Source organism: Protomyctophum bolini (assembly GCF_963924005.1).
Source record: "Protomyctophum bolini genome assembly, chromosome: 3".
Taxonomy (NCBI): Eukaryota; Metazoa; Chordata; class Actinopteri; order Myctophiformes; family Myctophidae; genus Protomyctophum; species Protomyctophum bolini.
In genome coordinates this window covers 42,851,288-42,864,003 of record NC_137864.1, presented here as the reverse complement: position 1 = coordinate 42,864,003, position 12,716 = coordinate 42,851,288, and the positions used below count along the sequence as shown (strand labels likewise).

Genomic DNA, 12,716 nt, shown 5'->3' with positions numbered 1-12,716 from the left:
TACCTCCACTCTAAAAACAAACAAGTCCCAGTTGCTTTACGTTGCATGGCTAATAATGTTCCATTGAGGATTAGTGTGTATTTTTAGGATTGAGAAAGGCAGAGGGGGGGTTGGTGAAGGAAACAGTGTTTATACCGTGAAGACTAAAGAAAAAGTGCTGGTAACGTTTTGTTTTTAAGGATAATAGCACCATGCCACTTTATTTATTCATAGGTTGTGCGTGGTGTTGGTAACTCTTAACTTGTCCATATGAATTGCACGTCATCATACATACTGGGGCTCTTTTTTAAATGTTTGTCCATGATTTTTTTAGTTTTTAGCTTAAAAAAAAAAAAAAAAAAAGGCTCTATGTCTTATGTTGCACTGCCAATAACTGAGGGGAAACGAGATTTCATGTTCTTTTGTATGCAAGTACATAGGAAAATGACAAATAAAGTGATTCAGATTCAGATTCTGACTGGTGGGGGCAGAGTCCAGCCACTCTGAAAGGACTGAGTAAGGATGGGAGAGAGAAGGAACATCCAGGGGATGTTATAGACTTAGAGGGTCAAAGAGAGAGAAGAAAGGAGAGAGAGAGAGAGAGAGAGAGAGAGAGAGAGAGAGAGAGAGGTCCAAATGGTCTCTCAGGGCTGAGAAACAGCCAGAATCCATTCATCATTAATGCTGTACAGTACAGTGTACACACACGTGCATGTTTACACAATAACACACACATACAAACGCACGCCTCGTCCATTCCAAAAGCACACACAGCGGTGGGAAAAAGTAGCCTACTAAAATGTTTTACAGTACTTACGTAAAATGTAATGTAGAGCTACTCCGTTACAAGTAAAAGTCCATAATTCAAAATGTACTTCTTAAGTACAACATTTTTCGCATCAAAATGTACTGAAAGTACCAAAAGTAGAAAGTACACATTATGCAGAATGTCCCATTTCATGTTTTCAAATGTATAACAAATTATTGTTAAATGTATAACATTGTGAGCTTGTACAGTAGATCGGTTCTTTTAAAAACGGCTGAATAATAAATCAAATCTACAAAGTAACTATATAGTAACTAAGCGTTTAAAATAAATGTAGTGTAGTAGAAGTAAAAGTACTGAACTTGTAATTAGCACACACCATGAAAGTATAGCCACTGCTTACAGAAGTAAGAGAGTGCCATCTTGTGGTCTTTTCAACAAACTGCATTGACATTTACAGAGCTCACCACCATACTGTAGGTCAGTTCTTATGCTGACGGATGGATGGGCATGCCATTAGGTTTGCTTGGGCAGACAGACCACAGAAATCTGGATTTATTAATTTTTTAACATCAAGTCCACTTTTTATTTTTTACCAGTTTCCACTGCACTGAGTCTGAGAACCCATTTTGACCTGAGATCAGATTCTAAAAATGTCTTCTACATCCCGACAGTTTTCTGACAAAGCTATGTTTCTATGTCACTGGTTCGCTATGAGCTTGTAGATCTGCTATTTTTCAATAGCTAAAGCATAGCATAATGCTAACACAAAAAGGGGTTCCCGCTGTAACCATCTCATCATATCTCCCTTTTATTTGCATTAAAAACCCACCAGAAATGGCGGGTTTATGCATGCTAAGGGTATTGTGATAAAAAGGCCGGAGGGAACTGTGTGTGTGTGTGTGTGTGTGTGTGTGTGTGTGTGTGTGTGTGTGTGTGTGTGTGTGTGTGTGTGTGTGTGTGTGTGTGTGTGTGTGTGTGTGTGTGTGTGTGTGTGTGTGTGTGTGTGTGTGTGTGTGTGTGTGTCTGTGTGCATGCGTGCGTGCGTGCGTGCGTGCGTGCATGCATGCACGTGGCTTTTGCTGCATTAGAGAAGCAATGAGGGAGTGTAACACTTCCTTATAAGTGTTACTTCCTTATAGTTCACTCTGATCTGTTCCCCACATCAAAATCCTATCCAATGACAGCAAAAATATTGAACGTTTTGGGTCTGAGAGGCTCGATCTCATCATAATGGTGGTCCGTGGCTCAAATGCCAAATAAATAAAGGACCTTGATATGAGAAGGGTTGAAAACCACTGGCGTACATCATGAACAGAATGAAAACTAACCCTAATCTATTCCATCTATCTGGCAGGATGAGAAGAACCAGCTGATGACCACTAATGTCTGGCTCTGGCAGGTAAAGATACACATCTGTATAGTACACCGGTACATCTATAATGTATTTTTTGTTATCTTGTGTTTCATAATTTAATAAGGCCATTTGAGCAGTCAAAGTAGACCCAGCTCCAACAAAAGAGTATTATAATATGGTTCCCAAACTTTTTCAATGTCAAGGACCCCAAAATTGACACTCATTATCCATCGGACCCCCATTTGAAAAGACATGCCAGGGACCCCCAAAAGAGAAGATTTTTACGGCTCTATCAGTGATTCTCAACCAGTTTAATTTCAAGGACCCCCAGTTTGACATGCATTAGTCTACAGACCCCCATTTAATGATATAGAGAAAGTGACTGAGAAAAACAACAACAACAGAAACTATCTCCAATCAAATCCTTAGAGGCTATAATACCATAATGACATCATTGACATGATGATGTTAATGTGGGAGAGTTTGACATACAGTATAGGCCTACAGTGTTTTATTTTAGTGTCATTATTACAGGTCCATTAGGACATTTTTAAATACTTAATTAACATGTCCAGGGAATTTAAACAAATACATGGTTAAAACAAGACATACCTACTGCAGCACAAATACTGTAGCAGGTGTTATGATACAGTAAGGATATTGGTTTATTGGTTTGGTTAGGTACAGAGATGATTGCCCCCACCTCTTTATCCTGGTTATTTCACATGTTATTGTTTTAAATTATTATTATTATTATTATTGTTGTTATTATTACCATTATTATTATATTATTTATTATTAAATCAATATGTTGTTACTGTTCTAAATTATTATTCATGTCATGATTGTGTGTGAGTGTATGGGACCCGAATGGAAACGAGACCGCAAGGTCTTTCTTCGTGAAATCCTTTTGGACAAAATGCTTGACTGTTCATTGTGCTGTTTGCATTCATATGTTGTCTAATAAAATATTCAATCAATCAATAGCTGAGACAAGGAGAGCTTCAGAGTGGATGAGTAATGTACTATACAATCATCTTTTGTACCTTCAGCTGGTTGTTCAAGCATGAATGCCGCCAGACTCTATTCCCTGAGAGGTTTTGACGAATCCCTCATAAACCTTGGTTAGGTCAAGCATGTGTTTATCCGTAAATAAGTTGGCTTTTTTTTTTTTTCCCACAGGAGTGGGTTGACGTGAAGCTGCGATGGAACCCAGACGAGTATGGAGGAATCACCTCCATCAGAGTGCCTTCGGAGACCATCTGGCTCCCTGACATCGTCCTCTATGAGAAGTGAGCCACAACACAGACACAGACACAGACACAGACATGCAACAAAGATACAATGCCAACATGCTCGTACAGAGTAAAAAAAGCATGCAACGGCTCAGAGTGGCATATAACGATGCCTTGAGGTTACTCCTACGTGTTCTCCTAGGTGGCACAGTGCCAGTCAGTTGTTTACCTCTGTTGGTGTCGTGCCCACATGTGATGCTTTGTTAAGAAAACTGATGTAAAACTTCATGCAACGTCTGGAGGTGTCTAGTAACAGCATCATAGAGGCACTAACGAACCCTGTGAAGAGCTGTTACCGCCGGGTCACGTCCAGGCTGCGCAAGCACTGGCTCAGCAGCCTGCTGCTGATTAGGTAGTCAGTATTTGTATATATGCACTACTGTGACTACTGTACTTTGTATTGTATTAACTGCTCGCTTTTATCCTTTTCCCATGTTGTTTGTCTTTTGTACGTTGATCTTATGTGATATGGACTATTGTCTGAAATAAAGAGAGAGAGATATATATATATATATATATATATATATATATATATATATATATATATATGCAGTGGTGTAAAGCCATTAATCAATGATAATGAGCCATACCAGGAAACAAAACAAAATGTCAATGAACTCTCCACAAAGGATCGATGGAAAAGTGCCATTAATTTTTTTTATTTTTACACAGTTTTTTATATTTTTATACTGTCTCAGTCTGCGCATAAAATGCAGCCTCTAGGCTCTGCTGACCTTTCTTATAGATAGGAATGAGTGTTGGAATTCCATGTCAGCTTGTGGAATCAATCGTTGTACCCAAGAGTACATCTCCATCTTTGATCCTCATTGCTGCACGTCTCCTGTCCTCTCCTCTCCGCAGTGCGGACGGGCGCTTCGAGGGCTCCCTGATGACCAAGGCCATCGTGCGCTCCGACGGCACCATCACGTGGACGCCGCCGGCCAGCTACAAGTCGTCGTGCACCATGGACGTCACCTTCTTCCCCTTCGACCGGCAGAACTGCTCCATGAAGTTCGGCTCCTGGACCTACGATGGCGACATGGTGGACCTGGTGCTGATCGACCACTACGTCAACCGTAAGGTAGAGTTACTGGTGTTGATCGACAAATATGTCCAATCGTCCCCCTGGCCAGCCGGGGCGCCTGATGGAGGGGAAAGGAACTGGTTGGAATAACGTGTTCCTTCCACGCGCTATACGTCCAACTAGGGAAACTCCCCCCTGTCAGGTGTAAAGGAGCAACTCGGACACTCAGGCATGAAGGAAGCATGAGTTCAAGTCCGTTTCTCTCCCCTTGTCCCCCATATATGGGGACTAGGTTGGCGGAGGGTGTGTAGAGCCCAGGATCACATTAGATGATTGACACAGGGGTGAAAAATGTAAAATATGTCCAATCGACTATATTGAAGTTTGCACATAAGACAGGACAGACAACAGATACATTACAGATTCAGATACAGGACAAAACAACAACACCAGTACTCAACATTCATGTATAAAATATAAAAGTCTGAAATACAAAAAATATAAAAACCACAAATTGTATATGAATGAAATCAGCTATAACTGAAATAAAATACAAAAAAATACAAAAAGAATAGATAAATAAAAATTAAGGGCCCGCAGGCAGTGTTGATTTTGCCAGCTGTTACGACCCTTAAGTGTCTAGGGGCAAAGACCCGTAACATATTGAAATGAGAAGCAGCAGCTTGTGAAAAAAGATAATTTATTAACAAAAAAGTGAATTAAATCAGTATTTACGTGAATTTTAATAAATGTTCAATGATGCAAAACTTACAATCAAACAATCAACAGAATCAAACTACTACAAACTAAAAGTAACTCCTTTCCGAAGGGAGGTTTTAAGCATAATCAAAGTCACTAGGCATAGTTGGTTGGTTGTTGGGGGAAGACTTTTTGAATAAACAGTGTTCTGACATACACGAGATTCTTTGCTAGTGAATAATATGAAGATAGGCTTTTTACCTTTTAAATTAAAGTAGGCTATATATTTTTGATTTATTTTTTAGCTTTTTATAGTAGTATACTGTTTTTTGAGTGGTGCAACCACTCCTACAACCAGCAATGTCTGGGTACATGTACATGTGTTCACCTATTTATGTATGAGCACCAGTATGAGTACCAGTAGGGGTGCTGTTGTGCCATGCAGTAACAGAGAGAGAGAGACAGTGCTTCACTGTTGCCTGGCTGCTAATGAGAGACAGAGAGAGAGAGAGAGAGAGAGAGAGAGAGAGGAGGGGGGGGGGGGGAGAGGGGAGTTGCAACACTTGGTTCACACGGGTGTGATTTATTTTATTATGAACTGCAAATCTGAGGAGCCCTGCATGACAAATGGAGTTCACCCGTTTTACTGTAAGGTCTTTTAAGGTGTGACTGTAGCTGTTTTTCATTTCATTTCTGACTCCGCCCCCTGAAGGACTTCTTCGACAACGGCGAGTGGGAGATCCTCAACGCCACGGGCGCCAAGGGCAGCCGGCGGGACGAGGTGTACTGGTACCCCTTCGTCACCTACTCCTTCATCCTCAAGCGGCTGCCGCTGTTCTACACGCTGTTCCTCATCATCCCCTGCCTGGGCCTGTCCTTCCTCACCGTGCTGGTGTTCTACCTGCCCTCGGACGAGGGCGAGAAGCTCTCCCTCTCCACCTCGGTGCTGGTGTCGCTCACCGTCTTCCTCCTGGTCATCGAGGAGATCATCCCCTCCTCCTCCAAAGTGGGTCTAAACCTTCTTTCAGCCTGCAGGGCGAGAATTTGTTTCTTTTGTGGAGAGACAGCTCTGATCAGCATGGTTGTATTATTATTATGGTCCTATAAGTAGGGTTGTCCCGTTCCGATCACGTGATTTTCATGTCAAGATGCATTATTTTTTTAGGCATTTGAGCCACGGACCACCAGTTGATATGATATGATATGATACAATACTTTATTGTCAGTTCGCACTGAAATTAGTTTTGTGACCCAGCGGCCTTGTATGCAACCCATATACACATTTAACATAACACAGGACAAAAAATAAAAAATAAATACAGTTACATACATAGAGACATAAGGGCAGAGAGCAATGTCCACAGCTCAGTCTATAGTCCTGCAGGCCAAAATCCTGATTAAGCCTCAGAGTCGACTGATGGACAAAAGACCTCTTCAGTCTGACCTTATTGTATGCTGCCTGGAACACCATATCTCCTTCCTGAAGGCAGCAACCTATACTCCCCATACAAGACATGGCTAGTATTAGAGGTGATATTCCTTGATAACCTTAGCATGCTGTTATCGTGTACGTGGATGTATAAAGTTTCTGAAGTTGTCGTCCAACAACCTTTGAACAAATGTTTAGTTGTTGCAGCATTTGTGACTTTTAAGGCTACAGAAGAACACTCATAATAACAGAAGTGAAAAACAAAAGAAGAATCCGTCTACTAGCGCCAAAGGATCTTAAACGGGATTTAGCCTCTTAGGCCCAAGACTTTATATTGTGTCGTCGTTGGATGAGATTTTGTCCACAATAAATTCCATGCTGTATTGATGTGGTACCTGAGCAATAACAGGCAAATCCTATAATGGTCCATTTGTTTTCATTCGTTTTCACTTACCGCTCTATTTCTATAAGGGTCCATTTGGTTACCATCTCTCCATCATTTAGCTGGGGACCACCTGGAACCCCCTCAAGGACCACTGGTTGAAAACCACTGGGGTAATCGTAGTCTTGCGTTGCGTAGACTGTTGCCTTTTCAAATGCTTCTGTCATACAGTCTATCCGTTTCGCCTTTACAGTCGCGCACATTTACCGTATGCTGATTTAAATAGAAAACACAGCTTGTTGCTTAGCAGAAAAGGAAATAAAAAAATAAGGTTTACTTCCAGAATCTATAGCATTCAGAGATTGTGGAATAGTTGTCTGGCTACGCGAGACTAGGGTAATAGCTGTGTGTTTTTTAGGTTCACAATGCATTGGTTGGCTCTTTGACATGATGTTTTCTACCCTAGAGAACAACACATATGAACTAACTAAATGTTCTGTTCCTAAACATCCTAAAATGTTCCCCTCTCAGGTGATCCCGCTGATCGGCGAGTACCTGCTCTTCATCATGATCTTCGTCACCTTCTCCATCATCGTCACCGTGTTCGTGATCAACGTGCACCACCGCTCCTCGGCCACCTACCACCCCATGGCCCCCTGGGTGAAGAGCCTGTTCCTCCAGAAGCTGCCCAAACTGCTGTGTATGAGGGGCCACACGGACAGGTTGGTTATCATGTATGTGAGGGGCCACACTGACAGGTTGGTGCCCAGACTGCTGTGTATGAGGGGCCACACTGACAGGTTGGTTCCCAGACTGTTGTGTATGAGGGGCCACACTGACAGGTTGGTGCCCAGACTGCTGTGTATGAGGGGCCACACGGACAGGTTGGTGCCCAAACTGCTGTGTATGAGGGGCCTACTGTGGGGCAGCTGTGGCTCAGGAGGTAGAGCAGGTCGTCCAATGATCCATGGGTCGGCGGTTCGAATCCCGGCTCCTCCTACATGTCGAAGTGTCCTATAGGGCAAGACACTGAACCCCAAAAAATGAACACCAACCAGATGTGCTGGTTGGTGCCTTGCATGGCTTGAATGGGTGAATGTAATGCGCCTTGGATAAAGGTGCTATATATATAAATGCACCATTTTCCTAAGACTTTCTTTTTTACTGGGGCCAGTTTCGAATTGCATGCTGTCCGTAGGCGCTCTTTGAGAGCGGTTTTGAAGGAGCCATGGGTTTCGCATGTCTTAACCCATTCTGACCGGGAACCCATTTTGGTGTTATCATCATGTTATGCTTTAGCTATTGAAAAATAGCAGATCTACAAGCTCATAGCGCGCCACCGAGTGGCGCGCTACGAGCTTGTAGGTCTGCTATTTTTGAAAAATCGAAGAACGACTGACATTTTTTAGAATCTGATCTCAGGTCAGAATGGGTTAATCAGACCAGTGTGTGTCCACTGGAAACCTCGTATGAATCTGATCTCAGGTCAGAATGGGTTAATGGCTGTTGGTAGGGTGTTCCACATTTTACTGGGATAGGAGCGGAATTAATTTAAATCCCTTGTTTGAGCCGAATCTGGTTTTGCAAAGTGATTAGTTGAACTTGAACTCCCTCTGGTGTTTGTTGTGAGTACTGTGGACTTCAACATGGACTGTGAATCCCCATAGGCACAACTACCCAGACATTGAGCTCCGCAGCCCAGAGCCCAAGCCCCGTGGCGGGGGTCCGGGCCGGAGGGGGATACCAGGCCACGGGGGGTCTTCGGCTCAGCAGAGGGGAGGAGGAGGACCCCTGGGAGGGAAGGAGGACGAGAACCACGCCTGGGTGGCCATGTTGGAGAAAGCCACCAACTCGGTGCGCTACATCAGCCGGCACATCAAGAAGGAGCACTTCATACGCGAGGTGAACACTGCTTATTTTTTTTATTTTTTTTGGGGGGGGGGGGTCCCAGATATAAATGGCTTTAAATGGGGGTTAGTAGTCTCTGCATGTCAAACTGGGGGTCCTTTTCAAATGGGGTCTTGCCCTGAAAATTTATTTTCAGGTCAAGATCTCGACCTCGTGCGTGCCGACGCGGCCCCCAGCCTGGTACCCTAGTCAAAATATGGCCCTTGAGGAAAATTTATTGGGGAACCCTGCCTTAACCCAGTGGTTTTCAACCCTTAAAGATCTGTAACTCTAGAGAGTGTAAAATTAAACCAAATGGACCCGTATACGGGTCGATAGTGTTGTGTGATATTAGTCTGGCTTATTATAGCCAGGCTACATCAATACAGCATGGAATTGTGGACAAGATCTTATCCGACAACAAAATATTCTTTCGTTTTGGGTCTGAAAGGATAAATCTCTCTGTGGTTCAAATGATGAATAAATAATCTGCCTTGATCTGAAACGGGTTGAAAACCATTGATTTAACACATTAAGACCTGAGACTAGATTCTACAAAATGTCGTCTAAATCCTGACAGTTTTCTGAAAAACCTTATGTTTCTATGTCAGTCGTTCTCCCCTAGAACCCCTAGAATTATCAGTATTTGCCTGTTGTTCCAGGGACCTCCCAGAAGCAAAGATTTGAATTAAAAACGTTCGCTGTGAAAGAATATATATTCAATGAATTGCACCATATTTTCACAAAAAAAAAAAAATGCAGACCTACAAGATCGTAGCTCACTATGAGCTTGTAGATCTGCTATTTCTCCACAGCTATAAAGCTAATTTTACTGTATGAAACCTACAGTAGCATTCCTATGTTTGGGCAAGCGTTCTGTGAAAACAGGTGAACATGCCCAAAAGTTTGCCAATCTACAAGCTCACAATACAATGTGTACAACGTGTTGTGTGAGCTTGTACATCGTCTGTTTTCAGCCAAGCGATTTGCAGTAACGGGGAAAACGTATAAAGTATCGACCCCTGGAGTCCACGTGGTTGCATTATTAGTTTTCAGATTTTCAAATGGATACGCCGAGGATGTTACTGTGGATGCGTGTGAGATTTAATATCTGAATGTCACTTATTTTCATGCATTTACGCTCCAAATGTTTCTCCTAGGTCAGGTCAGTTCTTGTTGAACTTCAAAATAAAAGAGTGAGAGTGAGAGTGTGTGTGTGCGTGTGTGTGTGTGTGTGTGTGTGTGCGTGCGTGTGTGTGCGTGCGTGTGTAGTGTAGTGTACCGAAAATGACAGAAAATCACTTAAGGTTGACACAGTCCCATAACAACACATGTGGACATGTCTGTCTTCCCCCCTATTCCTCTCTCTCTATCTCTCCTTTTCTCTCTCTCTTTCTCTCTCTCCTTCTCTCTCCTCTCTCCTTCTCTCTTTCTCTCTCTCTCCTTATCTCTCTCTCCTTATCTCTCTCTCTCTCTCTCTCTCTCTCTCAATTTCAAAAGGCTTTATTGGCATGATAAATATGTTTTACATTGCCAAAGCGTACAATACAACAAAACAAAAGTCAACAAACATCCCAACAATAATGAACAACCAGCAATACAGTAACAATGAAAATAAATTAACAAACAGAAACATAACAGAAACTTAATGACCCTGTTCAGACAGATATACCGGTACCTGTCTCTTCTGTCCACTGGCTGTCCCTCAGTTGATGACAACTCGACACATATTTTGCTGCCAAAACTGTGCAGTTGGACTGTTCTCCCAGAACATATTGAAATGATGAGTTATTAAAGCGCCACCTGGTGGTCACCAGTTTAGGCTCTGAGTGCCAATTCTCCCATTATAAAGAAAGAAATAATTTGTAATTATATTATGCATGTAATGTGCATGTCATCACCTGTACACCAGATTAGAGGAATTTTCTAAATATGGATGAAAATTTAAAAAATATATTTTTTTACGAATTCCCAAGGGAGAGAAGTCTTGACACCCGTGGCATCCATTACTTAATAGGCAATCAGACGTCTTGACGTTTTTGGCTACTAAACAGATTTAATGGTGGATTGAAATTCTTTATATTTTTCTTTAAATTTAGGGAAGAATGATTCTCTGATGCCTTTATATTTGTCGCATTGTTGTAACAGAAAGTGTAGTTCCGTCTCCACCTCCCCGGCTTGAGAGCAGAGTGAACACAGTCTGTCTTCTCTCTGGGCAGACAGTTCTGTCTGTGTCTGCCTGTTTCTATTGCCAGGCGGTGGTCGCTGAGTCTGTACATATTGTGATGTGTTGAGAAGGGAGTATAGAATAGATGTCAGTCCAGGTATTTCACACAGACACAGATGAATGTCACTATAAGCTGGTTTATTTGGCAGCCTACTAAAAAGAGCATTGATCCAGTATTGACCATATTACGCCAGGTCTCACGGCAGACAGAACTATAATATCATAAACAAAAGGTGAACGGAGCCTACAGTCATACTGCCTGCTAACATAGTATGCATATACTGTATATTGGAAGTGACAGATCTTCCACACACAACAAAACAAAAGGGTGCAGTGCACCACCCTGTGGCACCAACTGGCACTGCATACTGACTGTTACAATAGTCTTCCTCAACTCTCTCTCTCTTTCTGGTTGCCAGGTGGTCCAGGACTGGAAGTTTGTGGCCCAGGTGTTGGACAGGATCTTCCTGTGGGCCTTCCTCACCGTGTCCATACTGGGAACTATAGGGATCTTCACCCCGGCCTTGTACTTGTACTTCAGCACACCGCCATGAACACACGCGCACACACACACACACACACACACACACACACACACACACACACACACACACACACAGAGAGACTCACACTGCACTGTATGCAGATGCACACACGTCACCAGAAGTTCATCTGTCTTGTCTTATTGCTATAGCGTGTATCTCGTCAACTATTGATGTCACACATTCACACCAATGACACTGTATAGACATTAGAGAACAGTTCCACCTCACCGCATGGCAACATGCATAATAGAGCACCGAAGTCCACGGGTTCCTGTACTTTTTGATTTGTGTTTGAAAAATAAACAAATCATCCCGGCTGTTTCACTCATATGGATATGAAGAATCAACTGACTTAAGGCTCACACATATTCTGGATTTTCGGTGGTGAGGTGACCACCGAACTACAACATGACGTCACGAGCCGCGGTGAAGAGCAAACCACCGCCACCGCTCCAGCCCTTCTCTCTGTTTTTACTCACCACCGCTCAACGTTATTTCAGCTCCGGTGGTCAGTTCACCACCGGAGCGGTGGTCACCTCACCACTGAAAATCCAGACTATGAATAGGCCTTAATACTGCTGCCAAATTAGTTAAGTTTTCACTAGCAGACTGTATCAAATATGACTGACTGACTGACTGACTGACTGACTGACTGTCGTAAACGATACAGAGACACCTCCCCGGATTTTAAGATTAAGTTATTCTCCATAGAGAAAAAACTTCTGCGAACCTCTTGGAACCAGGGAATAAGCGAGTGACGTCAGGACTTTGGTGCTCAATACACTGAGAAACAAACTCTTTGAACTGTATTTCTGCTTTAAACAGTATGTGCATTATAAGAATGCGTAAGAATGAAAGCAATAAGACAACCTACTCCACGTCTTTATATCGTTTCAATGAATGTCTGAGATTTCCATTATCGATGCATAAATCACTACTTGTTACTATCCATTTCCTCTTCCCCACTCAGCTGTATCTGTCATGATACATTATAATGAATTAAAGCTATTAATAGCATTTGAAAATGATACGACTTAAGTAATTAATTATTATACAGACTGGTGTGGCTTTGTTTGTAAAATGTTGTATTGTGTGCCTATAGTAGAGTGCTTAAAAAATATTGGTT

General features: G+C 42.4%; 1 protein-coding gene across 1 annotated transcript in view; it reads left to right on the top strand.

Moving 5' to 3' along the window:
- Positions 1–11,599, top strand: part of LOC308312786 (neuronal acetylcholine receptor subunit non-alpha-3-like) — a gene marked incomplete at its 3' end in the record, with an annotated part of 25,626 nt that extends 14,027 nt beyond the window's left edge. Inside the window, exons 3-9 of the mRNA XM_080759501.1 lie at positions 2,103–2,147; positions 3,285–3,394; positions 4,259–4,478; positions 5,833–6,126; positions 7,463–7,653; positions 8,599–8,833; positions 11,465–11,599. Coding sequence (XP_080615627.1) covers positions 2,103–2,147; positions 3,285–3,394; positions 4,259–4,478; positions 5,833–6,126; positions 7,463–7,653; positions 8,599–8,833; positions 11,465–11,599 — 1,230 coding nt within the window. The remainder of the gene's footprint in view (positions 1–2,102; positions 2,148–3,284; positions 3,395–4,258; positions 4,479–5,832; positions 6,127–7,462; positions 7,654–8,598; positions 8,834–11,464) is intronic.
- Positions 11,600–12,716: the final 1,117 nt, after the last annotated feature.